This window comes from Myotis lucifugus, unplaced genomic scaffold (genome assembly GCF_000147115.1).
Source record: "Myotis lucifugus unplaced genomic scaffold, Myoluc2.0 scaffold_932, whole genome shotgun sequence".
Classification (NCBI taxonomy): domain Eukaryota; kingdom Metazoa; phylum Chordata; class Mammalia; order Chiroptera; family Vespertilionidae; genus Myotis; species Myotis lucifugus.
Window position 1 is genome coordinate 55,955 of NW_005871980.1, and position 27,672 is coordinate 83,626.

A 27,672-nucleotide genomic window follows, 5' to 3' on the forward strand; every position below is an offset into this window, starting at 1 on the left:
GGGGTGGGGTGGCGGGATGTTGCGGGCGGCGTGACTGTGAGGGTCGGACGGGGCTGGGGCATATATGCAGGAGGCTCCGAGACAGTTGGCTCTCAGTGCATACTTGCCCCAGTTACACCCGAACGCCGATGTCCAGTGGCCTGGAAAGGAGTGCTGCCCACGCCACCCTCATTCTCTCTTCACCCGTCCTCCGCTGCCCCCCTCCCACTCCAGGGCAGTGGGGAAGTGGGGCAGGGCCGGGGCATGGCCACTGTGACCCCTGCACGCTAGCCCTCTCCACCCTTTGCTTCCCTCCCACCCTGCGCGGGACCGATCTTGACAGCGTGGCCCTCACCGGCGCCTTTGCTAAGCCTCGCCATCTGCAGCTCAGTGCAGATCCTGCCAAACTCCCGTCTGACAAATGATAAGAGACTTGGAGACGTCGCCGGGTGGGTGGGGCTCGGTGCCAGCCTGGCTGCTCCCCGCGCTCCACGCTGCAGAGCCATATGGGTTGCTTTGGGTTTTAAAAAGCACATCGCCTCGTGCCCTCCGTTCTGCCGGAGAGGTGAGCGGGATCTGGCGCAGACCAGGCACGGAGGGTTTATGTGGCCGGGCTGGGCCTGTGCTTTCCGACCAGGTGCTGCAGCCGAGGGGACCCCCCCCAGCCATGGGCCCCCTCCTCCTGGCTTGGCATCCCCAGTTTCGGATGTTTGATCACATCAGCCAGTCTCTCTGGTGCTTAGAAGCAGAGATGTGTGTGGAACCTCGCACAGGACTTGCCACATAACCGCCATTCCGGTGACGGTGGTGCAGCGACCCTGTTGCATTCGGAGGGCCCTGCAGAGCGGTGCAGGCAGGTGACCAGGCTCCCCGGGAGGCCTTCGCCAAGCAGGCGAGGGAGCCGTGAGCGGAGCCTGCTCTCGGAGCAGACGTTCCGGGGGAGACACAGTGGCGACACGCATGGTGTTCCTTGGCGAGAAGTGCTTAGAGGAAGTTGGGTGGGGTCCTTCCGATCTTACCCACGTGCCCGGGGAGGCCATTTTGATTAGGCGTTTGGGCCGGGACCCAAGCGCAGTGGAGAGCAGCCGGAGGCTCTCTGGGCAGAAGGTTCCAGGCCAAGGAACAGAACCTGCAAACGCCTTGAGGCAGGTTCTTGTTCCCATGGCAGCTTTATGTGCCTTCTCTCCTCTGCGGGGCAGGTGGTTACATTGACTTGGGTTCGAATCCTAGCATCGTCAGTGACTAGCCAGGGCTGTCGGGTGGCTCCCATGGCCTCCCTGAACCTGTTTTATCTGAGAACCGGGGAACCGGTCCTCCTGCCTCCCACGAGTCCGCCACGGGGCTCCGCGCTGGGCACACGGAGCCCAAGGGTGTCTCTTTCCTCTAAATGCACGTGGCTGAAGGGCAGGCGCTCAGCTCGGCCTCTGCGTCTCCGCGGGCCTGTGATGCCCTTCACGTGTGACATAAGCACGCGCTTGCTGAACTCAAGGCCTCTGTAAGGCCTTGCTGTGGTGTCTTTTAAAAACCAGAGGGGTTGAAGCTCAGTCATGGTTTTCATTCAGCTCCTGATAAGAGAGTTTGCTCGTGGCTGTGAGGAATAGAGTGGTCATGTGCAGGCGCGCAGAACTGTGTTTACCGGTGTCGGGCACCGAAGACACTGCTTCCTGTGGCCTACAAGGGGGTGGATTGTGCATGAGACTTACTGCTTCACATCAGAAAGAGGGTTAAAAAAAACACTTATGGAGACCATTTACAGAGAAAATTGCCTTAAAACATTCGATAAATGCAAAGTGTTCTTTCTCCCGTTCACATGTCGTTCTGCAGCACCGATCACTGCGATCTCTGAAACGTGTGCTTTTACAAGAAGCGTTTAAAAGCGTCCCCGTTTCTCGTTCCCATTTTGGTTTTCAGCACTGGATCTTCTGACGTTTCCTAAATGGCTTTTATATGCAGATTTATAAAAACATGAAAGCCGTGGTCCGCGCCCTCAACCTCATCGACGTGAACAGGACGGGCCGGATGCAGCCCAAGGAGCTGCGGCGTGTCCTGGAGACCTTCTGCCTGCGGATGACGGAGGAGGAGTACAGGAAGTGAGTGAGGGGGCGCCCCGAGACCATTTCCAAAAGGGGGCCTGTCGGTTCCTCGGATCCTCACATTGTCCTCCCTCCCTCCCCCCGTCTCCACTCTCCTAAAAGGGGCCCTGTTCGCCCTCCTCCCACGTTCACGCGGCTCTCCTGGAGTCTCCGCAGGGAGAGCTGACGGCTCTCACTCCTTCAGCACCCAGGGTGGGAGTCACTGGCCTGGGACTCCCCGCACCTCCATGAAGGTGACCCAGCCCCAGCTGCCTGGCTCCTCCCGGCTGGCACCACGCCCTCCAGCCCCGTGCTGGCAGCGCACAGCCACTCACAGCCTGGGGTTCGGAGGAGAAGGAAACTGTCCACATTTATTCACGAGCTGACACTCCCGACTGGCTCTCCATCCTGATACGTTCATTGTCTCGGAGGACTGTTCCTGCCGGGGTCGGGGCGCTCCACAGGGGACAGCGAGGGACTGAACTTGAGCTGCTCCATGTTTGGAAGCCCTGCCACGTGCCCTGAGGGCACTGAGCGGAGCCGCCAGTAAACTCGGGTCACGTGGAGGCAGCCAGGTGCTTGCTTCAGTGGCCACTTGAGTTTTGAATGGGAGCCGCTAGGAGGGCCCATGTTTAACTTTATAGAGGGCTCAGCCCCAGGCTCTCCGGCTCCTCCCCTTCCCACTTCTGTCAACACCCTCCAGGCCACCAACTGGAGTGCCACACTCAGTGGTTCACCCCAACACTGACATGGCTGTGGAAATGGCTCGCTGTGGTTCCTTGCACAGTATTTTTAATTAAAAAAGAATCAATTAGAGAGAGAGAGAGAAAGACATCGATTTGTTTTCCCACTTATTTATGCATTCATTGCTTGATTCTTGTATGTGCCCAAACTGGGGATCGAACCCCAAACCTTGGTGTAGGGGGATGATGCTCTAATCAACTGAGCTACCCGCCAGGGCGTCCTTGCAGTAGTAACGAGACACTGTGGCCTCTGTTGGAGGCGGAGGCCTGCGCTCCTGTGGCGGGGAAGTCAAGAGGGTGTGTGGCTGGCGCAGGCACTGCAGGGTCTGAAAAGCAAGGAGACATTTTAAAAATGGAAATCTCCCAGTCTTTTGAATAATTCCTTTTTTCCGCTTTATCACCCACCTCAGAATATAAAAGCCATAATAGATGTTTTAATTTTTACATCTTCCCGGCTGGGAAAGTGTCCAGAATAAGATCCAAACAAAACAAATTAAATAATTTTGTGCACGCAATTATAGAACACAAGCAACACTTTAAAGCCGGCAATCAAAAAGCAGAACTGTTTTATTTGACAATAAACCTTGCGTTTGGCACAGCCGTCTCCAACCTAGTAAATCTATAAAAAATGCTGCTGTCTGCTTCCCCATCTCACAAGCACTGAATAATAAAGGACTCCACTCATTTTTTTTTGAGATGTTTTAAGCCTCAGAAACAATGCTGTTTCCTGCTGAGGCTGAGGAGGGGGGCTGCCTTCCTCGGGGAGGGAGCGCAGCCGTCAAAGCCGCCATGTCCTCCGCGGCTTCAGTGCTTTTCCTGTGCCTCACGCACATGCTCTTCCCCGGGAAGCGGCTTCAGGACTAACGGTGTCTTTTCCATGTTTGAGCAGGAAACACAGTGCATTTTTGAATCCTCCTTTCTGTTCAATCTATTTAATGTCAGCCTTCAGAGCTTGGTGTGGTGGGCGTGGCCGGGGCTTGGGGTCAGGCACCCTGGGGTCCAGTTGTGGTCTGCCCTCCCTCGTGCTTGGCCCTCGGGAGGCTCTGGGCCTCTCCGAGACTCAGTTTCCTCTTGAAGAAACGGAGGCGAGGAGCCTGCCTGGCAGGGATGGTGTGAGGAGTCCAGCGCGCCAGGCATTGATTCTGTACAAAGCGTGCTGCAGTGCCGTAAGCGCGTTGATTCCGTTAGCGCCCCCTCTCTTGGTAAAGAGCCCTCTGCAGGCTGCAGAATGCCCTCCAGCTGACTTGAGCCAGGGGCGGGGGGGGGGGGGGGGGGGACTCACCAGGTTTTACACCTCATCAGAGGATCCCGAAATCCGAGGGCTTCTTTTCTCGTTCCCATCTTGCCCCCCTGCCCTCCGCTGCCTTACAGGCCACAGTGCTGGAAGCAGGTGAAATAACTGATGAGCAGCCTGGAGACAGACAAAGGCCCTACTCCGCCCTCCTCACCAGCGGCCCGTCGGCTGCCAGCCGGGGAGCCCCCAGGCTCAGGTCCAGCCGGTGGCCCTGGAGAGGCTTCGGGGTCAGCTGGTATCTTTCCCTTTGCCCTTCCAGTCGACCTTCCCACAAGACTGACCTGCCTGAGGTCTCTGGACGTGTGGGTGCAGGTCCCTGGGAATGAGGCCTGGGTTGTATAATCTTAGGAGTGATTCTGTCTCCCAGGCCTTTATTCTTATTTAAAAAAATCCAAAATCCGCACAAAAAACCTCTGAGATACCGCACGCTCGGGCAGGGCGGGGCTGCGCTCTCTGGAGGAGGCCTCACCGTGGGTTCTGTCTGTCTGTGCGCAGTGACTGTGCATGGACATTGAGACCGGGCCAGGAGGGCGTTAGGAGCAAATGCCAGTTTGAAGGGTTGCTGGTTTTCACAGCAAATGATGGGCTGGTGAGGAGATTTCCGCCTGCGTCCGTCTCCCGGTAGCAGCCGGCAGCCAGCACTGTCTAGAGTTCGGCGACTGAAAAGGGAGCGTTCGGGGCGCCTCCTGGGTCCCGAGCTTGAGCCTTCTGCGCAGGAGACAGCCTGTGGGTGAGGGCGGGCATTTGGGGACCTCAGTGCTACATCCGGCAGCTGTCAGATCTCAGGATAATTCTCTTGGTGGAACAATAGGCAGGATTCTCCACGGCGGGAACAAAGGTGTGCGCGGGGATGCGTGCATGACATCACCCTTTGTTAAATTTGGAAAACAGAAAAGTAACAAATACTTTAAGTGATAATTACTAAATTTGTAGAAAGCAGCATGAGATGAGATAATTATAGAAACCAACACATATGGAGATAACATAACCAAACCTTTAAAAACTGTCATTTTTAAGTAAATGTAACAACGCAGAAATTATCTAGAAAACTATATATCAGGTGACACACTGGAATAACTGGGAAAAAATTCCAAACATCCTATTTATCTTAACTTAAAAAATAGCGTATCTCCATATATTTCAGGGAGAAACATTGGTTGTGATTAAAATTTTCTCTCTATATAGAAATCATAGCATGTGCCAAGAAAAGTGCTCCCCCCCCACACACCCCTGCTGCAGTTAACGGCTTGAAACAGTATGTCACGCTGGTCTCAGTTTCTCTGGTGAAAGGACACGCTTGGTCAAGGTGATGGGCATGTTCTCCCTGCACCCAGCTCTAGGTTCTCTGATTACTGACATTTTAACCAGAGAAACTATCTTCTGGCCCAGCTCTGTTCCCCCAATTATGACAGGAAAGTGGAACCTGCCTTTGCTCTGAGTGCTGGCGTGGCTCCCAGGCAGCACACACCCTGGCCGCCCCTCCTGCCACAGAAAGATGGCCCCATAGGTGTCCCAGGCAGAGCCTTCCCCTGGGTGGGTCCCGAGGCGATCCTGCCCTGTTGGCCTCCACGTGATCCTGCCCTGTTGGCCTCCACGTGTGCCCGCCCCGTTGGCCTCCACGTGTGCACCTGTCCCATTGGCCTCCACGTGCGCCCGCCCCGTTGGCCTCCACGTGCTCCTGCCCCGTTGGCCTCCACGTGTGCCCGCCCCGTTGGCCTCCACGTGCGCCCGCCCCGTTGGCCTCCACGTGCGCCTGTCCCATTAGACTCCATGCACATCCACCTATAGACAGAGTGAAGGGCTCTGCTCAGAAGTACCTGAGGGCTCTGCTCAGAAGTACCTGTGTCTTTAATAAAGGGTAACATTTCCTGGCTGCACGTGTAACTCCGGTGTAGCTAGAAACACCATTAGAGTGAACACCACCCCTAGTGTGGACGATGCCTTAGGGACAAACGTGCTTCATTTGTAGTCTGTCCACAATTGCTGGTCACTAAGGCGTGTTTCTCTTTTAGGTTTGCAGAACACTACAGCATTAATACGGATGCCTCAGTGGATTACAATGCCTTTTTGAAGAGCCTCAGTATAAATAATAACTTAAACCTCAAGTATTATTTGGGAGATCAAGGTATGTGTTTTTAAGTATAGGGCTCAGGTTTCAGTAGCCTGGGCATGCACGTCCTCATCTGTGGACCTGCCCTGAGGAAATGGTTTATGGAAAGTGCATTATCCCCAGAGGAGGCCTGGGATCGGGCAGCATCAGAGGAACACGCATGTCCAACAGGAGGAAGGGTAAGAGCCACAGCGCACCCGCCCAGTGCGGTGCTGCCATGAGCCATGCTTTCCACGAAGGTCACGGGAACATGGAAACGTCTGTGGAATATCAGCAAATGGTTAGAAAGAAATTCCAAAATACAGATTGTCCTTAAGTGATCTGTCTCGGGGTGCTGTTCGGTTCTTTTTTTTGCTGCTTCCTTATTTTCAAAAGTTTTTGATAATGAACATGTTATTCCTTAATGGTGGGGAGAATCTCACTATAAAAGGGCAAACAGTTGAGTCATTTATGTTGGTCATGCACAGCCAGGCTTATGCAGGCTGATAACCCGGAGAAGGAAAAGTGTTCCTTTTTTTAAAAACATATTTTATTGATCTCCGAGATAAAGGGAGACGGGGGAAGAGATAGAAACATCAATGATGAGAGAGAATCATTGATCGGCCGCCTCCTGCACGCCCCCCACTGGGGATCGAGCCCCCAACCCAGGCATGTGCCCTGACTGGGAATCGAACCGTGACCTCCTGTTTCATAGGTGGACATTTAAACACTGAGCAACACAGGCCGGGCAAGTTTTCCTTCCTTTATCTCAGCGCCCAGAGCTGTGCCCTGCTGGCTGGCTCTGCAGGGGCAGGTTCCCTCCCTGAGAGCACGTGTTTGAGGGGTGCCAGCGGAGATGCCCCCTTGAGGCCCTGTGCTCCCCTGAGGCCGGTGGTGTCTTGCCTCAGAGTTTACTGCCTGTGATTGGCTCACTCAAGAGGGCTTGTCGCTGTCCGGCTTCAACTTAATTCCGCACAGCAGGTATTCCCGGCACCTTCTGCTTCGCTCGGCCTCGCTGGCAAGCTTCACGTGACAGTTCTGAGTTCAGCTCGGTCTCTAACCACGAGAGCTTATGGCGGACCCCAGGCTCTGCTTTTACAGGCCCCTGGCTTGGGAATTAACTAGACAAGGAAATCTTCCAAGGACCCTTTTGTCCCTCACATCCAGTTACGATGCAGGTCCTGTTCTAGGCCCTTCGCTGGGCGCAACACCGAGTAACACACTGTGTTTAAGAAGTGTGCGTGTGGCCTGGCCGGCGTGGCTCAGTGGTTGAGCATCCACCCATGAACCAGGAGGTCACAGTTCAGTTCCCGGTCAGGGCACATGCCCGGGTTGCAGGCTTGATCCCTGGTGTGGGGCGTGCAGGAGGCAGCCGAGCAATGACTCTCTCTCATCATTGATGTTTCTATCTCTCTCTATCCCTTTCCCTTCCTCTCTGAAATCAACAAAAAATATATTTTTTAAAATGTGTGTGTGTGTGTGCACATTAATATAGGGCAGGTATATTGTGTGAATATTAAATAGGGCAGGTGAGATACAATAAGTCACGTGAAGAAGAAGTAATACTCAAAAGCAACTACAGGGTGTCCCAAAAATGTACACACACTTGAACAGCTGACAGCTCAACTGGTGCTTCTTTCTTTTCAGATTTAACCCATTGGAATTATAATTCCTCAGAGTGTGGATACATTTTGGGACACCCTGTATTTATTGTGCTCTGTGTAGATACTTTAGAAACTTTAATGTAAAATTTCATTTCTCTCAATAGCTTTGTGAGGCGGTTTTATGATCCCATTTTCAGACGAGAAAACTTGGACTTGCGGTGCTAGTTTGTGGTGGAGTTGAGAGTTAAACTATTCAGCTCCAAAGCAAACTATTTACGGTGTATGCCCCCGAGAAATGAACATGTCATGGTGTTCACAGGGGGAGGAGGGAGGACCGAGCTAGGAGGCGCTTCCTCAGGACCAGGGTTCACAGGGGGGGTGACGGAGCCCGGAGACCGAGGGCATGAGCCTTCCAGCCCCAGGCCCTGGCGGGCTGTGCAGTTAGCTCGAGCGGGGGGTGAGGTGGTGCCTAGCCTGACGGGGGAGGGTTTACATCACAAAGAAGTTCATGTGCCTGTTCTGTAACCATCACAGTTGACCCTGTTAATGAACATTTGTTCCACACACAGCACTGGTCTTTTTTTCATTTTCACCACAGTCATGTGAGGCAGGCACAGATGCAGGGGAATAAAAAGACAAAGAAAAGGATCAAACCAGTCCTCCCGCCCGTGAAAAGATAACCACTCTCAGCGTCAATCCTGGCATCTTTCCATGCAAATCTGTGCGAAGGAGGGGCAGATAGAAAAAATGCATTTGTAAAATGGGCTCACACATGTGCTATCTCATGTAAGTTTTTGTTTTACTTGAGTGTGTCAGAAGAATAGGGTTGAAATGGAGCTGAGGAAAAGGGATGTATCTGTCTATCGGCTGCGTGTCATGTTCAGGTCACACTTTCCCCTTCAGAACATCATAGACTTGCGCCCATTGCTTTCTGGCCCCAAGTCTGCTTAACTTTCCAGCTGGTTGGAACGGTTACCCCAGAGGTGACTGTATGGCTAGGGTTTGTCTTGGTGTTGAGCTTTTTGTACCAAATCACAGTTTATTTTCAATCTGCAAATTTAATTATTTCTTTATGTTGAGGATTGTTGTTGTTTTTTTTCAGTAATATTATATAGCTTTGGATATCTTCTAATCCATTTTTCAGATTTTTAACTTCAGTGACACAAATTATCCTTATGTTGGATTGTCTTGTCTTCCATATCGATTAACTTCTCTCAGTTCACTTTATTCTCTGCCTTTTCCCTCTGCATTCACAGTGATCACCTTTGCTCTTTTATCCATCCCTGTAATTTGCTTCTCTCCCAGGTGTATTCTGTTCCTTGCTGTGTCTGCTTTGTTACTTCTATAATGGAGTTTTCTTTTGTCTGTTATATTATTTTTCATTTCATTTTGTTGTTTTGTTATCTTTTACTTAATTCATGTTCTTATTAAGATGCTAAAATTGTAGTTTTGTACCGTGAGTTACATTTTTAAGCAAAATGGGAGCTTCGCCTTTGTGGAGTATGCCCCCTTCTTCTCTGTCCACCTACGTCTCCCCCCGATATTTTTCCTGTAGAATTTGCATAATTTCAAGAAATTTGGATAAATTGAGCATTTTTATTCCATTATCCATCTTTAATTAATTAGAATCTACCTTTAAGTAATACTGTACTAATTCACATAAAGTGTAAGGACTTTGCAACAGTGTTTTTCCAATTCTTCTCTCCTGTTCTTTGTTATATCTGTCATACATCATATTTTGACATACACTAAAAACATGATACATTGCCATAGCTTCTAGCTTTCCACTGAGACTTTCTGTGTATTCATTCATTATGAGTGTGCCACGCCAGCACGGCCAAGGGTGATCCCGAGTGGGGGGGGGGTGAAAGGATTAAGGAAAGACAGACGAGAATAATAGCTGGGTCTCGGTAGGACGCTGCTCCCTGATGAGGAGACAATAACAGCACCCACAAGCCGTGTCTTTATTTTATAGCAGATGCCACGAGGCAAAGTAGGGGCGTGATCACGTTGTTTACAGCATTCTTGTGAGTTTCAACCTCACTCAACTGCATGCACCTGAACTCTATCACAAGGCACGTGGGGCCACGTGTTCGGACCATAGGTTCAAGCTCACAACCACAGCCGTTGGCTATGATTGTGCTGGGCGGGCCCTGCCCTCCAGCTGGGACTTGCACGTGGCAATGAGAGGACCCTGTCCTTTCATTAGTCCGAGGCTTGAACCTGGCCAAGACACGGTAGCCGCGACCCACATATGAGTATATTTTCTTTTATATTCTCAAACACTGGTTTTACGTAAATGGCTTTGAAATTTTAACCTGCTAATTCCAACATTTAGATCATCTCAAGTTTGGTCTTTATTGAGTACCTTTTTTCTTGAATATGGATCACAGTTTCCCGGTCCCTGCTCCCCCCTCCCCCACCCCCTGCCCCCCATGTCTGGGAATTTGGGAATTTGTCCTGGATATTCCAGTAGTAAATTTTGTGTTGTGGAGACTAGGGCTCTGTTACGTTCCTCTGGAGAATTTTGTTTTTAGCAGCCAGTTTACTTGGCTCCGTTCAGCCTCTAATCTGTGCCTTCCTGAGGGCGTTCGCTCACACCTGGACCCTCCGGGCTCCTCTCGGCTGGGCTTTTGTTGTCCGCTCAGCGCGGCCGTCGTGGGGTCAGCCAGAGGTTTGGCAGAGAACGTTCGCAGAGCCTCCTCTTTGCCTCTCTGTGGGCTTTCCCTCCTGGCTTCCCGATGCGGTGCTGGTCATTGACGCTGTTTTCTGGTTCAAAACCCAGCAAGACCCTGGGTTGATTCCACATTCGAGCCACTCAGCATGATTGCAGCGGCGGCTGCTCGTGGGCTAAAGGCCAGCAAGAAGCGGCTCCGTGAGCGTTACTCCACGTTTCCACGTGCAGCTCCAGTCACGTCAGCTGCTCTCCAGGGCCTTCAGGTAGTTCTCTGTGTGTGTTTTGCCAGAGGTTAGAACTGTTTTCTGCTGGAGGGTTGGTTCAGTGTGAGCCAACCTGCAACAGTTAGAAGCAGAGCTTTCTGGCTGCCCGTATTAAGTTCCTTTTTGCTTCAGTTTCCTGCTGGTAATTTTTTCCTAGTTTTTCCTATCTTTTTCTCTTTAAGAAGGTAAGTTTTATAATACAATTTCAATTCACCATGGAAACCTCATTTTTCATTTGCCAATAATTAGCAGCAGGCTTTACTGGGGATACATAAAATAGTGACACGTCTCATAACGAAAGGCTCCTTTGATCCGCTTAAATGTGAGACGTGTATGTGGTGACTCTTCCGCATTCCTGTTCCTGCAGCATCAGCCCGGTTCTCGCTGCTGCCTGCTGAGCGGGCCATCGCCTCCAGCGCGGCCTCTCCGGCCGGCCTCTGTACCCAGCCATAGGGACCATCTCACCATCAGCTCTTCCTCCCGCCTGGCTTCCCCTTTAAACTTCTCCGATAACTTCCACGATTGAAGTTCACACCCTTCCGTTGAGGCAGCCTCCTGGTGTGGGTGTCCTCAGTGAAGGGCACAGTCTGTGTCTCAGGAAGCCACTACCGCCTTCCTTCTCGAAAGTACCGACCGCCTATTTGGGCGCATGAAGAGATGACATTGGGCGATTTCCTTTACGCTCCGGGTTTCCTCTCAACCCCATTTCAAACCAGCAGAATCCTTCCCAGGAGCCTGAGGGCCTGTGGGAGGCGGCAGGAATGACTGAGCTGCACTGGAGAGCGAGGCCGGTGGAGGGGCAATGGATGGGCACAGGGGGCTCTGTAACCCGCCTGGTGGAGGGGCAATGGATGGGGCGCAGGGGGCTCTGAAAGCCGCCTGGTGGAGGGGCAATGGATGGGGCGCAGGGGGCTCTGTAACCCGCCTGGTGGAGGGGCAATGGATGGGCACAGGGGGCTCTGTAACCCGCCTGGTGGAGGGGCACTGGGTGGGCACAGGGGGCTCTGTAACCCGCCTGGAGGAGGGGCACTGGATGGGCACAGGGGGCTCTGTAACCCGCCTGGTGGAGGGGCAATGGATGGGCACAGGGGGCTCTGTAACCCGCCTGGTGGAGGGGCAATGGATGGGCTTAGGGGGCTCTGTAACCCGCCTGCTGCAGCAGCTGTAGCTGCCCAGGGCCTGGAAGATGGGCTCCCAAGGGCAGGCCTCACTTGTGCCTGTGCCAGTCCTGCGCCTCCCGGGCCTGCCGTGTGTCAGAGCACACCAGTGTCGCCAGAGTGCAGGGGGCACAGGGCACAGTGCCCGCAAGTGTGCGGTCAGGTCCGCGCCTGGTCTGGGCCTGGCTTCCCCAGCTTTCCACGAGACTGTGCCGTGTGCGGCCTGAGAGCCCGTGTCTCCCGCGCTCAGCCGCCGGGGCCCCGCATTCCAGGCCGTCCTGAAGGCCCGGCTTGCGTTTCATTGTGTAGCCAGGGGCCCGCCGGGCGGCTGCTCCTTTCCCTTCCTGTCTTGCTTCTTTGAGGCAGGAAGGGAGCTGCAGGCGACGGCGGTTGGTAGCTGCAGCTGGTGGTTACGAGTGCGCTTAATGTGAGCGCAGCTTATTTGCAGACATTTTAGGAAATAAATCTGGGAAACCATTTGTGATTCTTTGCAGTCAGCTTTGAGAGAGAAAATGGCTATATTTTAGATTTAATTCATTATCTTTATTATAAAAGTGATACATGCTTGTTGCAAAAAAAAAAAGAAAAAAGAAAAGAAAAAAAAAAGCCGGAAAACGCATCAGCACAAAATAGCAGTCTCTGTTATCCTCCACCCGAATCCTACCACTGTGTGCTTTGTGGTGCATCATCCTCCCAGGTTTTGTTTCTGATGCATGGATAGATGGGATGGATGGGTGGATGGGTGGAAGATGGATGGGTGGATGGGTGGAAGATGGATGGGTGGATGTAAGATGGGATGGATGGATGGATGGGAAAATGGATGGATGGATGGATGGATGGAAGGGATGGATGGGAGATGGATGGATGAATGGGATGGAAGATGGATGGATGGAAGATGGATGCATGGATGCATGGAAGATGGATGCATGGATGCATGGATGGATGGAGATGTATAGGCAAATACAAAAAATAAGTGTTAAAATGAAAATTAAATGATGCTAGTTGTCCTTTCTTTTAATAATGAAACAATATATATCAAAGAAAGCTTTCCCCGTGCGTTAATTTAGACAGGCACCTTTGTTTTTAATATCTGTGCAGCATTTCACGCGGGATAAGCCATCATCCGTAAACCCAGTCTCTGTTGATGAGCATCTACATTGTGCCCAGTGTTCCTCTCTCACAGCAGTGCAGGGAGCACCCTGCCCGGGGGCATTTGCGGGGGGTCCTCTCGTTCCTTTGCTACAACGTTGTAGCGGGACCTGGCCGTGCTCCGGGCCCTGGTTTTCTATACACAGGCCGGAACTCACTGATTTCTTCTTTATCGTTCCCTTTAATCCTTGCCTACGTGACAAGTAGAAAACGTTAAATTGTGTTTTTTTAAAGATATTTTTTATTGATTTCAGAGAGGATGGGAAAGGGAGAGATAGAAAAATCAAAGATGAGAGAGAATCATTGACCGGCGGCCTCCTGCACACCCCCTATTGGGGATGCAGTCCGCAACCCGGGGACATGCCCTGACCAGGAATTGAACCACGACCTCCTGGTTCATAGGTCAAACTTATTTTAATTAGACTATTAAAATTACCAATGAGTTTGAGCCATTTTTCATATATTTGTTAGATTTTTTTAGTCCTTTTTATGTGAATTACCTGTTTATAACCTTAGTCTATTGCTCTATTGAGTATATTTATCTTATTGATTTGTAAAAGCTACTCATATATTATGGAAATTAACCTGTATTTCTCATGTATATTAGCAATAGTTTTTCCCACTCATTTTCTTTCATTGTTATTTGTGTGAGTGTGTTGTTTTTTACCAAATAAAAATAAATATATTGTTGGACCTAGTCATTATTTAAGTGATTTCTGGCTTGAAAGTGTTCCTTAGAAAGGACTTCTCACACAGATGCTATGTGTTATGTGATATTCATCTTCATTTTCTTCTATTACAGTTTTATTATTCTACTCACTGTACACTTGGCTCTATCTAAGGTTTATCTGAGGATAAGATAGCAAAGAGATTAATTTTTTTAAATGTTCATCCAGTTACTTCAATACCATTTATTACATAGTTCATCATGGTTTGGTGTATTCGAGTCTCAATTTCTACCAGTCAGGTTATGATGAAAAGGAAACATTTAATATTTAATTGTGCCTCTGACAATATTAATAACCTAAAGCTCTTCCATTTTAATAGGGGCCTCAGGGGAGAATCAACAAGCAAAAACTGCCTCGAGGGACTGCGTCTTCCGCTGTTCCGATGCACCCGAAAGCCACTGGGAGGACCGCTCCTTGGATGAAATCGGCAGGGCCTTTTGCCAGGAGGTGAGGGTGTTTTCCCAGTGCCAGGGTCTCCAAGTGGGCAGAGGGGCCGCGTGGAATACCATTAGGTCAGGCGTCGTCAGATGTCGGTTCTAACGTTAGTTTTGCTCCTGTCTCCACCCCCCCAAACTCTACTTCCCCATCTCCTACAAACAGTAACACATTGATGACAGTGATGGTGCTGAGACCTGGGTTAAGTGCCTGCTTTGTGTTACTCACACACTGAATCTCATAAGAAATATTTAGGACATATAAAAACAGGGTGCAGCTGCCCTGGCCCGCTGGCTCAGCTGGTGCCAGTGCTGTCCTGTGCACCACAAGGGCGCGGGTTCGACCCCTGGTCCAGAGGCAGCCGACCCACGTGTCTGTCTGTCTCTCTCTCTCTCTCTCTCTCTCTCTCTCTCATTCAATAAAAACATATCCTCAGGTGAGGATGAAAACAACACGACACAGCTTTATTGAATAAAATATAGGAAACTTGCATCAGTAAAGAGGTCTTTTCTAGTTCTTGGATTGGAAGATGCGCTGTTAATGCCTGCTCTTGCGATTAGAACCTTTTCTTTTGGGAAGTTATAATGGAGGACGGATCCGCCCACAGATGGAAAGTTTATGAAGGTAGAATAATGCAGACGGTATGGCACTGGGCCCGTAGTGGACATTCAAGGTGATTTGAAACAGCAGTTGGAAATAGCGCAATCTTTACGTGTGAATTCAGCTTATGATTTGAGGTGTGGAGGGACGGGAAGTGGAATGTTCACTAATGATTGTTGGGATAATTCTAGCCATTTGGCGGGGGCGGGGTGGGGAGCTGTAAACTTCCCCTCTTCACAGCAAATGCATTCTGTATGCATCCACTATTTAAATGTAAAAGTAAATAATGTGGGTGAAAACATTTTAAGATTGACATTTAGACTTTTAAATGTGAAGTAAAGCCCGAAAACCGTAAAGAAAAAGATGGATAAATTAGACCGCATTGAAACGAAAAGGCTCTCTACAGCAAAACTTTATGTAAACAAATGATAAGCTTGGCGAAAAGTGTGCCATGTAAACAAGAGAAAAGAAATAACTGCCCCTAACATAGGTAGCACTCTTACAAATTCTTGATATAAAATTGTCAGCAGGAAATTGTCAGTGAGGAAAAAATTAAGAAAAGCCAGTGGTGATGAGGGTACCAGACAAGTGAGCACCAAATGGACTCTTGGTCAGTTGGTGAAACTTGTGTTGTTGTTAATGAATTTATTGGTTTCATCAAAACATGGGTATTACAAATCATAAATGCGAGCAATTCTGAAAACCACAAAGAAGAAAGTAATACACTATTCAGAGTCTACCATCCAGCAATGATCAAAGGCAACATTTGGGAACATAATTCCAGGCCTGTCTCGATTCACAAACGTGGAAGGATGGCTGCGTGGTGGGTGGGCGGGCGGGTATATACAGAGAAACAGTTTTCTAAGGAGAGAACCGGGCTTGTTTCTTCCCGAGGAAGGCCCATTGGATGTTAATTCCTCTGGGCGGCCTACCTGCCAGGCACCTCACAGGAGCCCTCCCGTTCAGCCTTCCCAGCCACTCCGTGCGGTAGGCACTCTTATCATCCCTTCCAAGTTGGGGAAACTGAGGCACAAAGCGGTTTAATGACTTGCCCCAGGTTACACTGCCAGTAAGTTCTGGAGCCACGTTTAAGCCCCTGGTCCTTTCCCGGCCGGCGTGGCTCAGTGGTTGAGCGTCGACCTATGAACCAGGAGGCCACGGTTCGATCCCAGTCAGGGCACAGGCCCAGGTTTTGGGCTCGGTTCCCAGTGTGGGGCGTGCAGGAGGCAGCCAGTCAATGATTCTCTCTCATCATTGATGTTTCTCTCTCTCTCCCTCTCCATTCCTCTCTGAAATCAATACAAATAATAAATAAATAAACAACCCCCCAGTCCTTGCTCACAGTGCTGTCCTCAAGTGAAGCCAGACATTTCTGAACTGTGGAGAGATGTGTCATCACTCAGGAGTCGTGAGGTCCCGGAGGGGCTTCGAGGCAAGAAAAGAGCTGAAGACAGTCATTAGGAACTAAGCGATCGCGGTGTTTGAAGGTTGTCTCACTGCAGACGGGAGGGCTGGCTCTCGGCTTGGAAACCCAGCGTGACCGTGACCGTGACCGCACTTCCTGGGTCTCCCCGGCCTCCCACCCTCCCGCCCGCCTCGCGGTTTTCGCAGTTTATGTTTTGTTCTTAGAGTCCCTGGTGTTGACACTCTGTCCTGTCCCCATAGCTCCCTGGGGGCTCTGCCCCTGTTTTACTTGCACATGGACGTAGGGCCACGCTTGCTGGTGGGCGCCTTTCAGAGTTCTTCATTCTGACCGGCTGACCTCACTGTCAAGTACTTCCCTCAGGAACGGCTTGTGGGGCTTCCCCTTCGTTGTTTCATGTTGGAGCCCGTCTCCTGTTGCTTTTTCCGGGAACAACACCGTCACTCTCTCTGTTTCTCACGGTGTGTTTCCATCGTCTGCTGGCACTGGGCGTCTGGAGAAGCCGCCGAGGCCACCTGATCCCCCTGTGGTGGCTTTCCCCCCCGGACGCCTGTAGTACTGTTTCTTGATCCTTGAAATTAAAAAGCAAACGAAGCGGTCCTGGCGGGGGCACGTCGAGCTCCTGGGGCACAGAGTTCTCATGTGCAGACGTGTTCTTCCATTGCAGGGACGTCTCCCCGTGTCCGTCACTAGATTCCCCCCCCCCCCCCCGGACCACCGGGCCTGTCCTGACAGCCGCCCTCCCCACCTGCTTTACAGTGTGGTTTTGCTGGGCTTCACCGAGTTCTCTCCAGCCACCCCTCCCCCGTGGGCTCCGATCCCAGCCTCGGCGCGTGTTCTTGCTGGTTGTAGTTGGTTTATTAGTTCGTATGATGCTGTTCATTTTGTTTTCTATTCCCTTAGTTTTGAAATATCCCTTCTCATCTCTTTTTATTGTTTTATCAACTTGTCTTCAAGCTTCTCTTTCAACGAATTCATATTTTTATTTAGTTTCTTTTTATGGCACCAAACCTTTGCAGGTGATGTGTTTGTATTTTTTCATATTATGTTTCTTTAAAAAAAAATTTTTCTTTTCTGTGAGGTTCCTTTGGAAAGCTTAGTGTTTCCTTTTCTTTTTATTTATTTCTTATTTTTTAAAATATATTTTTATTGATTTCAGAGAGGAAGGGAGCTGGAGAGAGAGATAGAAACATCAATGATGAGAGAGAGAATCATGGATGAGCTGCCTCCTGCACACCCCACACTGGGGGTGGGGCCCGCAGCCCGGGCCTGTGCCCTGAGTGGGAATTGAACCGTGACCTCCTGGTTCATAGGTTGGTGCTCAACCACTGAGCTGTGCTTATATGATGTTTCCATGCCGTCTGCATTCTTGGGCTTCCGCTGGACGTTTGTTTGTGCTTCGTAGTTTGTGCGCAGAGCTGCGAGACTATCGCCGTCCATCCTGGCTGTGCTTAGGCCAGAGTCCTCTTACTGCGGAGGGCGCCACACTGTCACCTGCATGCCGTGCAGTTTCCCGTTGTCCGAACCCGCACGGCGCACGCTCCCCTGGGCACCGATACCTGGGGCCCCGTCTGTGCTGATCCATTCGCTGCTGCCCCATGTGGCCGGCACAGTCTCGGTGCCCTGCGGGAGGCTCTCTGGGAATCCCGCCGGAGTGCAGGCGCTGGCGAGGGTGTGGGGCGCTCAGCGCTCAGCTCCGTGGAGGTGCCAGCCTGTTTCCCGGTTCAGTGCGCGCCCCGCAGACCTGGGAGCGCCTGTCGTCCCACGAGCTCACCAGCCCTCGATGTGAGAGTTCCCATTTTCACCGTCCGAGGCAGGCGAGATGGCATCTCAGCCACGCTTTCCAGTTTCACTTTTTAAAAAACCTGATGTGTCAAATGGTTTTTGTGCAACATTTATTTGGAACATTTTTGGTTAGAAAATCCATTTGTAACAGATATTTAATGAGTTTGCCTACTTCCTGAAAATTGTGCCTCATTCTAGGTAATTATTAGTGAACAAAACAGACGTAGTCTCTGCTTTCAGGAGGGCGGCATGATGGTGCTCCAGGGAGAGAGGTGTCAAATCCAGACACACACACACACACACACACACACACACACTCACACATTTACACACTCACATACACTCTCACACACATTCAGTCACACACGTTCACACACACGTTCACACATTTACACACACATTCACACTCACACTCACACTCACACACTCATAAATACAGTTGTTCCTGAGGGAGTGACAGCAAAGGAGAGGTGCTACGAGAGACTTATAAGGGGGCTGGACCTAGATCGGGGGCCAGGAAACATTTAAACAAAGTAAACGTGTAAACAGAAATGGGCGCAGCTTTCGGGTGTCCCCATGTGTCACGTGAGTGTGATGCCGACACCTGCTCGTCTCGGGAAACAGCTGGGCTTCACCGAGCACTGCCCGTGGTGCCGGCGGACACGGCCGCGCTGTGTGGAAGGGCTGCCCGTGGTGCCGGTCACACGGCCGCGCTGGGTGGAAGGGCTGCCCGTGCCCCCGTGATGCTGACGGCGGGGACACTGTAACGACTGGGTGGTGAGACGCCCGCGATCCGCGTCTCCTTCCTCGTGCTTTGCTGACTTGCTTGCTTTTTCATCTTTTGCTTCTGTATTAACAGTGACGGTGAAAATTCCTAGAAGGTTAGGCATGTCCCAGAGATCCCCTTTCCGTGTCACTCCCTCTCTTTCTCTAAAAACGCCGATGTCAGAACCGTTCCGGACACAAACCTCACCGGAGGCCAAAGGTCAGGAAGATGCTGACGGCGGGTTCGGGGTGCACCCAGCTCTGGTCTCTCCTGAGGGCCTCCCCCGGGCACCCACCTCCCTGAAAGAGAGACGCGCAAACAGCCACATTTTTGGTGAAATTTACACAACTTTCTAAGAAGCTTAGGCTCTGTGATTCTCTAAATATTTTCAAAGCTTTCCCCTAGTTGTCCAGTACTCCTGGGCGCTCTGCGGAAGTTTGAATGCTTCTTACGTTGTGGACAGAGACTCTTGTTCATATATTTCTGTGTCCCGGCAGCTTTTCTAAAAAGTCACCTTTCATGCCTAGTTGGTGGCAGGTTTGTGTACCTTCTTACCCAGTTAATGAGCAGGAAACCTGGAGGGGGACAGGGCGGGGGTGGCAGTCCTGGAGAACATCTTCCTCCCTCAGCAACAAACAGCAGGAAAGCCTCTGGCAGGAAAGCCAGTCCCCGTGGCACTTTTCTGAGTCCCAGGATGAATCTCTGGTTCACCTACTCACTGCATTTGCAAAGTCCCGTGAGCAAAGCTCACTCACCGGCTCCTTGTCATTCTCCATTAAAGAATAAAGCAATGTCCAGTGTGCGCTGTTTATGAGCCCTCAGCACTCTCCTCACTCTAAAGCCACTTGTGTTTTTAATGAGAGGCGCCGCTTTCCCTGTGATGACCGTCGTCGTCGGGAGGAGCGGAGGGCAGGCGCAGCGCGAAGGGTGGGGAGTGAGATGCATGGCCCGGCCGGCCCGCCTGCCCTCAGCCTGCCTGTGAGGGCGCTGCTCCGGGCGCTGCTGGTCCTGGGAGCCTGCCCGCCCGCAGCGAGCAGCCGTGCTGGGCTGTTCTGCAGGAGCTCGGCATTAGCCTGTGAGCTTCAGCACCTGCCGCCGCACTTTCTGATCAGTGTTCGGAGAGGAAAGTGTGAAGAGGTTTCGGTAAAAGGAGGTGGAGCCGCTCTGGGGAGCTGGGGCCTGTGACTGCTACGCTCTCATTTTAATCCCTTGCAGCTTTCCAAGTGCCGCGAGAAGGTGGAGAAGGCCCTGAGCGCCGGGGACCCCTCCAAGTGCGGGTACATCTCCCTCAATTACCTCAAGATCGTCCTGGACTCCTTCGTGTTCCAGTTGCCGCGGAGGGTCTTCATCTCGCTGATGAAACGGTAAGAGTCCCGCTGCTCCCTGGACATCTTTTCCCTCCACGTCAGCCGCGAGGGAAGGAGCGCCTCCTTTATTTCTATTAAATGCTTTGGGCTTTTCGCTGCTGAAAAGCTTGAACGCGTGCGGAAGCAAAGGGACTGAGAGGATCAGTCCCCACGCCCTCAGCCCCAGGGGTTTTTGAAACAAACCCCAGACATCACATTTCACTGGCTAGATCTCCAAACGACAAGAACTCTTTAGAAACCTGTGGAAACACGTGTCCACTCCTCGGAGAGTTATCGATGCTGATACTGTCCAGTCAGGGTTCAGATGTGACCAGTGGTCTCCTGTTTTCTTTTATGACGTGTATTTGAGTCCGGATCCAAATCCGGCCGCACACGTCGGCGGGTTGGTTGCCACAATTCTCTGCGGTCGCTAGGCCCCCCTCCACCTACTCATCATCCCCGTGAGGCGCGTGTAGGAGTCGCACTGTTTGTCACGAGGAGTTTCTTACCACACGAATCTGACCGTGGGGCCCACAGTGGCAGTCAGCATGCCCTCCCGCCTCCCTCCCCCGCCCGCCTGGAACGGGTAGGTCTGTAGACCCACGTCCAGTCTGGGGGCAAGAATTCTTCATGAGGGACTGCTGGTCTCCAGCGATGTGCGCAGCCACGGTGACCGGACTAGTGTGCACTCGGTCCGGAGTCTGCCGAGCGGTGATGTTCCCGTGGGTCATCCCTGCTCTTCTTGGTGGGGCTGCTTCTGCGGTGAAAGCTTCCCCTCCCCAGTGACTTGGCGACAATGAGGCCCCATCAACCTAAGACAGGCAGGAGACCCTGGGCTTCCTAGCACCTTCCTAGAGCAATGAGCCATCTGTCTTGAGAAACAGTACCAACCCATTTTGATTTGTTGCAGTTGTCATTCTCATTGATACTCAGTCTGTTCCATTGTGGTCGGGGGGCGGGGGAGGGGGGGGAGCCTTTTGCGTCTGCCCCGAGGCCACTGCTGCCACCCTCAGAGTCTGTGTCACTCTCTTGCTTTCCGGCTGACACATGCTCCGGCTCCTCGGGTCATCTCTTGGCCCCGACCTGGAATCAGCCATTTCTCCAGGATCCGTTTCCTTCCCGTTGGGAGTGGTGTGTGGAGATGGAACTCTGGGTGAGGAGCTCAGAGAACCTTTCGCAGGGGAGGTCGGGGGGAGGCTAATGGGAAGATTGTCTCACGGAGCTCTGGTCACGGCTGGCACTCGGGTGACCTCGAGAGGAAAGGGCTAGGAGAAGGAAGAGGAAGAAAGGGTGCTAAGCTAGACCAGCGGGTCATTTCCACTGCACCCCCTTTCCTTCTCCGCGCCCTGTGTATGCAGAGTCGCCACGTACGGCCACCTGCCTCCCACAGTGAAGGGCGCGGCGTGGCCCGGGAGCGAGTGCGCCCGTGGGCCAGCAAGCAGCTGTGGGTCCCCCCGTGCACGGTGACATTCTGCAGGATTGCCTTCTGGGATAACTGAAAGGTATACAGACATTTCTTTCTAGCTCATTTTCAAAATGATACAAGTAGTAATTTAATAGCAGCAAGAAAAATCAAAACCAGGAAGTCACCACCCACCTCACGTAGCAAATTTACTGTTTTCATTTCCCACACTCTCTTCTGCTCTGTGTCCGCATACATCTATAACTTTTACATATTTGTAATCCGCGTGTGTCTCCAGTTTTATATTGTGCTTTTTAAAACAGGAATGCATATTGCAGACATTCTTCATACTGCCGTTGTGGTCTTCCGAGTTGTAAGCGTAATGGATACATACTGAGTGCTTCTCTCTGCCAGACGTTGGGGGGGGGGGTGCTAAGAAGGCGGAAATCAGCGTGGCCGACCGGGGTGGTGGTGGCGGTGAAGCCGGTGACAGGTGCAGGGAGTGAGCGTAGTAGGAGGCCACTGCAGCCAGCACCGTGCTTCCGGGATAGCCTGTTCCAGCCAGCAACCCGGGAAAGGGGTTTCCTGAGTCGTGCCCTTTCCCGCATTCACCCAGAGGTCCCGGTGGAACAGGGCACGTGCGACAATGGCAAGGTGAATGCCCAGCGGCTTAATACCCTGAGTTGTAAATTAGGTGTGTCCCCTGGTGCATGTATGTGGAAGTAAAGACTTGTCATATCCTCCTGGTCAATGATCCCTTTAGAAGTATATAGATACCTTTTAATCCCTCTGACTTTTATAATCTACCTTATCTGATTTAAAAATAATATATTCTTACTAGAGGCCCAGTGCACAAAATTTGTGCACTTGGAGGGTTCCCTCAGCCTGGCCTGTGCCCTCTCGCAGTCTGGATGCTCTTGGGGGATGTCTGACTGCCGGGCCTAACCCGGCAGTCGAACATCCTTATTGCTGCCTAGGAGGCGGAAGAGGCCGCCGCCACTGCCGCTGCACTCGCCAGCCATGAGCCGGCTCAGGCCTTCTGGCTGAGTGTCGCTCCCCCTGTGGGAGTGCACTGACCACCAGGGGGCAGCTCCTGCGTTGAGCGTCTGCCCCCTGGTGGTCAGTGCATGTCATAGTGGCCGGTTGTTCTGCCGTTTCATCAATTTGCATATTAGCCTTTTATTATATAGGATTGATTTTAGGGAGAGGAAGGGAGAGGGAGAGAGAGAGAAAAAAACATGGATGAGAGAGAGCAACATCCATCAGTTGCCTTCCATACACACCCCGACTTGGGATCCAACTCGCAATCTGGGTATGGGCCCTGACCAGGAATCGAATTGGCAACCTTTTGGTGCCACTCCAGCCGGGCACCCTTAGCTGATATTAAAATATGCATAACAGTTTTCTTTAGATTACTACTTGTCAGGTATATCTTTCCCCAAACTTTTACTTTCGCTCTTTGGTTGTCATATTCTGTATCTGCTTTTTCAAAATTCCAAAATGAACATCTTTGCCTTTTCAATGGTAAATTTTAGTCTGTTTCCATTTATTGTGATGGCTGTTTGGGATTTTTCCTACCACTTTATTTTGTACTGTCTTATGTACTCAGCTGGTCTTTTATCTCCTTCTCAATCATGTTTGGTTCTGAGTTTTCCTTATCACTTTTTTTTCTCTCCACTATCTAGAGACTTAAATATTTTCTTTCTATTCTTGTGGAGATTACCCTTAAATTTGTAACATGTGCTCTAAACTTAGAAAGCCCAAAGCTAACCCATATTTCTGCTGTTGTGAATGAAACACGCACCTTTAACTTCCGCGTTACTGTCACCTGGTGCTTTGATCCCTCCTTGTTTTGACAGCACCAGAATTAGTTATTATTATTATTATTATTATTATTATTATTATCATTATATAACTAGAGGCTCAGCGCATGAAACCATGCACGGGTAGGGTCCCTAGGCCTACCCTGCAATCAGGGCCACCTTCCACCCGTTCGCCAGTCCCCAGTCCTGCCCCACTGCCGCCACCCACCCCGGTTCCCTGTGGTTCCCTGTTGGCTTTCCAGCGATAGGAGCCTGTAGGCTGTGGGGTGCAATCAGGGCCACCTTCCACCCGTTCGCCAGTCCCCAGTCCTGCCCACTGCCGCCACCACCCCGGTTCCCTGTGGTTCCCTGTTGGCTTTCCAGCGATAGGAGCCTGTAGGCTGTGGGGAGGGACCGAGAGGTGGTCAATGCACCTCATAGCGACTGGCTGATCGGTTGTTCTGGTCATTATGCCGTTATGGTTGCTGGCCTTTTATTATATAGGATGTGGTCTATACTTGTCTGGATTTTCTCATGTTTACTAGCATGTTTGCTCATCACTGCTTCCTAAGTCTCACTCCTTCCTTCTGAATTCCATTTCCTGAAGGATGTCCTTTAGTTGTCCTTTCAGTGAGGTCCTGTGAGGGGTGAGTTCAGTCTTTGTTTTCAAACAGTGTCTGTTTCCCCCTGGCTGATTAATGAACATTGAACAGGGAGTGGAACGCGTGTTTGAGAGTTATTCCTCGCAGGCCCTAGAAGGCATTGTTCCTGGTCTTCTGGTGGGTTCCCCGCTTGCTGTTTCTCTCAGTTGCATGATAAGCTCTTCGGGTTGAAGTTCACATCCTATATAATAAAAGGCTAATATGCTAAGTGTCCAGTTGTCTGTTCAACCAATCAAAGCGTAATATGCTAATGATATGCTAAGGTCATTCAACCACTCGCTATGATGTGCATTGACCACCAGGGGACAGACAGTCGACCGGTCGACCAGTCGCTGTGATGTGCACTGACCACCTGGGGGCAGACACTCTGACCAGTAGGTTAGCTTGCTACTAGGGTCCAGCCAATCAGGACTGAGTGAGATGGGCCAGACACACCCTAGAGCCCTCCCACAGTCCCTCCCGGGGGGGCCCTGGTGGGGTCCCTCGGCCTGGCCTGCGCCCTCTCGCAATCTGGGCTGAGGGACCCCCTCCCCCCAGTGCATGATTTTGTGCACCGGGCCTCTAGTTTCAAAATAATCACAGACATGAATCTTCTTTTGCAATGTCTTCTGTGGCTTAAAAATCTGTAAATTCATCATTCTTACCCAGGCTTGAAAAAAACATTTTCCACACTGCTTGTTTTTTGTTGTTGTTTTTATTCTTTGAAAACAAAACAAAACAAAACAAAAAACATTTTATAATCCATTCTGACATAAGGTGGTATCCAAATTAAATTATTTTTCCAAATAGGTAATCTACTTTACCATCACCACTTTTTAGCACTAACCAGGTGGTCTCCTAAGAGAGAATCTGCCGGGTTCTGCGCTAAAGAATTGGCCCAGGAGAATGAGCTTGAGGCCAGACTAGTGTCAGCGATGAGCGGCCTCGGTGGCCCTGCCCCAGGTGGCCCTGTCCCGGGCGCTCCTCTTTGCTTTGGTCCGTAGGGATGGAGGAGAGATGGGAGGAGAGTAGGGGCCGGGCGGGCGTGACCTCAGAGGGGCACATGCGGGAGGCTGTGGGCGGGGGAACCCCTCTGCGCCCTGAGTGCGGGGGTTCTATGCATCTGCACGGGCACGCCTGGGAGATAGGGTGGGTGCCTGGGAGGTAGGGTGGGTGCCTGGGAGGTAGGGTGGGTGCCTGGGAGATAAGGGTGGGTGCCTGGGAGGTAGGGTGGGTGCCTGGGAGGTAGGGTGGGTGCCTGGGAAGATAGGGTGGGTGCCCTGGGAGATAGGGTGGGTGCCCTGGGAGGTAGGGTGGGTGCCCTGGGAGATAGGGTTGGTTGCCTGGGAGATAGGGTGGGTGCCTGGTAGGGAAGGGTGGGTGCCTGGGAAGATAGGGTGGGTGCCTGGGAGGTATTTGTGGGTGCCTGGGAGATAGGGTGGGTGCCTGGGAGATAGGGTGGGTGCCTGGGAGGTAGGGTGGGTGCCTGGGAGGTAGGGTGGGTCCCGTGCCGGACCATCGCAATAAAGAGGGCGTTGCCATAAAGCAGGTCGGGATCTTTTCGCTTTCAGTTAGTAAAAACGCAGTATTTGTGAAGCTCAGTAAAGTCTGGTATCTCTGTAGATAAGTTAAAACTCATGAAACTGTACATGGAGAGCAAATGTCCATTTTATTGCACTTTCATTTAAGAAGTGAAATTTAAAAACTGGTGCTTTTAAGGCCACTAATACAGGAAATAATAAAGAAGGAAGCAAAATAAAATCTAATCTCTCATGCCTAACAAAACGATGTGAGAAATTCTTCTTATATCCAATTTAAGAATGGGTAATATAGGAAAAAATAGGCATCTTTTTAAGTTTGTTGTTCTTTTAACTACTCAGGGTCTCGGGCTAAATTTAAAACACGAACAGCTTGGTAATGAGGCATAAAATCTTTATCCAAATAATGGTTCGGAGACTTTAAAGCTGTTTCCCGTGTGTTTCTAATGGAGCAGGAGACGGTGCTGGAACAGCGAGCGCAGCCGTCATTACTGCCACGCTGTGCTTTTCGGAGCTGCCCGGCTTCACACCAGGTGGACCTGTTAACGGGCCAGTCGCAGGCAGGAGAGCGGGTTTCAGGAGGGGCGGGAGGACGGGAGAAACGCTGCAGGGCCGAGGTTCAGCCACCCCCCACCCCAGAGCCGGCCTCCCCTCAGAACCGCTCCTGCTGAGAATGCCCCGCGCGCTGCTACCCCCTGCAGCTGGCGGAGCTGCGCAGCAGAGAACAAGCCGTGTAGCCCAGATTGTGTGAAGCGGGACAGCATCACCGGGGATGTATCTCCAGTCATTGCCCGGAGCGTCACACTCGGTGTCAGACCTCTTCTACCTCCACGCCTTTCAGGGAAAGGCGAAGCCAGGCGTGAGGCGAGACCAGTGGTCCCGGGACCAGGGCTGGGCAGGGTGTGACTCCAGGGTCGCGGGGGGAGCGTGGGGGCGAGGGAGCTGGTCCCTGCCCTGCTGTGATCTCTGATCCGGCTCACATGGGCCGGGTCTAGGCAGCCAGTAAGTGCTTGTGAGCTGATGGCAGGACCTTCCCCCAAAGAAGGGAGATTAAGTGGAGTCATTGGTGGGGTAGATATGATCTCTGTGGCCTGAAGGGGCCGGGAAAGGGGGTCACTGAGAGAACCAAGGCTGACCGAGAGGGTCCAAAAGCAGGGAAGCCTTTGGGAGAAGCATGAATAGCGGTGCCTCAAACTACTGTCGTAATCCCCCTGTTGGATATTGCCACGTCTGCCTAACGATCGTCGGCCAGTCCATCTCTCTCTCCTCTTGACCATGTACATGGTGCTAGCAGCAGCAGCAGAAGCAGTGATGATGATAACTATAATCATAACCAAAGTGCTATGCAGTTCTTAGCTGCTAATAACCCCTAGGTAATAGTGGAAAGGCTGTAAGGAAGGTGACATCGCGCTAAGAGACGGGCCACTAGGGCCAATCGCCCTGGTTACGGAAGGAAGTCGGGGAAAGGCCTCCTTGAGAGAGGAATGGTTCAACTAGACTCGCCAGAGGGATAGAACCAAGGAGGTGAAGTGTGGGAAGTGGGTCACGATGGGGAAGCAGCGGGGTGTGGGAGCGAGGACAGGAGCACAGCCTGTGAAGGACGGAAGGACCCGTGTGGCTGGCGCCGGGGGAGCAGGGGGCGGCCCGACGCGGGATGCGGCCAGAGGTGCTGGTAGGGCCCAGCTGCAGGCTGTGAGTGCCAGGAGGGCTTCGGTTTTATCCCAAGAGCATGGAGAGTCATGGAGGGACTTGAAGCGAGAGAGTGATCTGCTCACACGTGCATTTCAAAGAGCAGCTGGTTGAAGTCTGGAAACTTACTGGGGAAGGCGAGTGAGACACAAGCCCGACCGGGATTGTGGCAATAATTCGAGTGAAAGAAGAGGGTAGCTCGGCTTCTCCTGTGGACGCTCGAACGGATGGACAGCTGGGTGGTGGCACAGGGGTCACCCAGGCTGAGCTGGCGAGACTCGGGGACTGTGATCTTAAAGAAACTGGCCTTGTCTCCCGCCGTCCCTGAAACTCATGCCCTGGGCCTTGCTCTTGCCCCTGGCTGAACACATGGGAGACCCGCCTTCCCGTTTGTCTGGTTGGTATTGCGGAGCGTTCTCACAGAGTGTCAGTTGTGGCTTCGTAACGGGGCCTGGCGCAGTGGAGAACCAGGGCTCGGGGCTGCTGCTCC

General features: G+C 51.8%; 1 protein-coding gene across 1 annotated transcript in view; it reads left to right on the forward strand.

The window, feature by feature from the left end:
• The window catches only part of EFCAB6 (EF-hand calcium binding domain 6), a 107,137-nt gene that overhangs the window by 25,827 nt on the left and 53,638 nt on the right, over positions 1–27,672 (forward strand). The window contains 4 exon segments of the mRNA XM_023747624.1: positions 1,933–2,069; positions 6,101–6,213; positions 14,075–14,202; positions 19,980–20,128. Of these exon segments, the coding sequence (XP_023603392.1) occupies positions 1,933–2,069; positions 6,101–6,213; positions 14,075–14,202; positions 19,980–20,128 (527 nt within the window).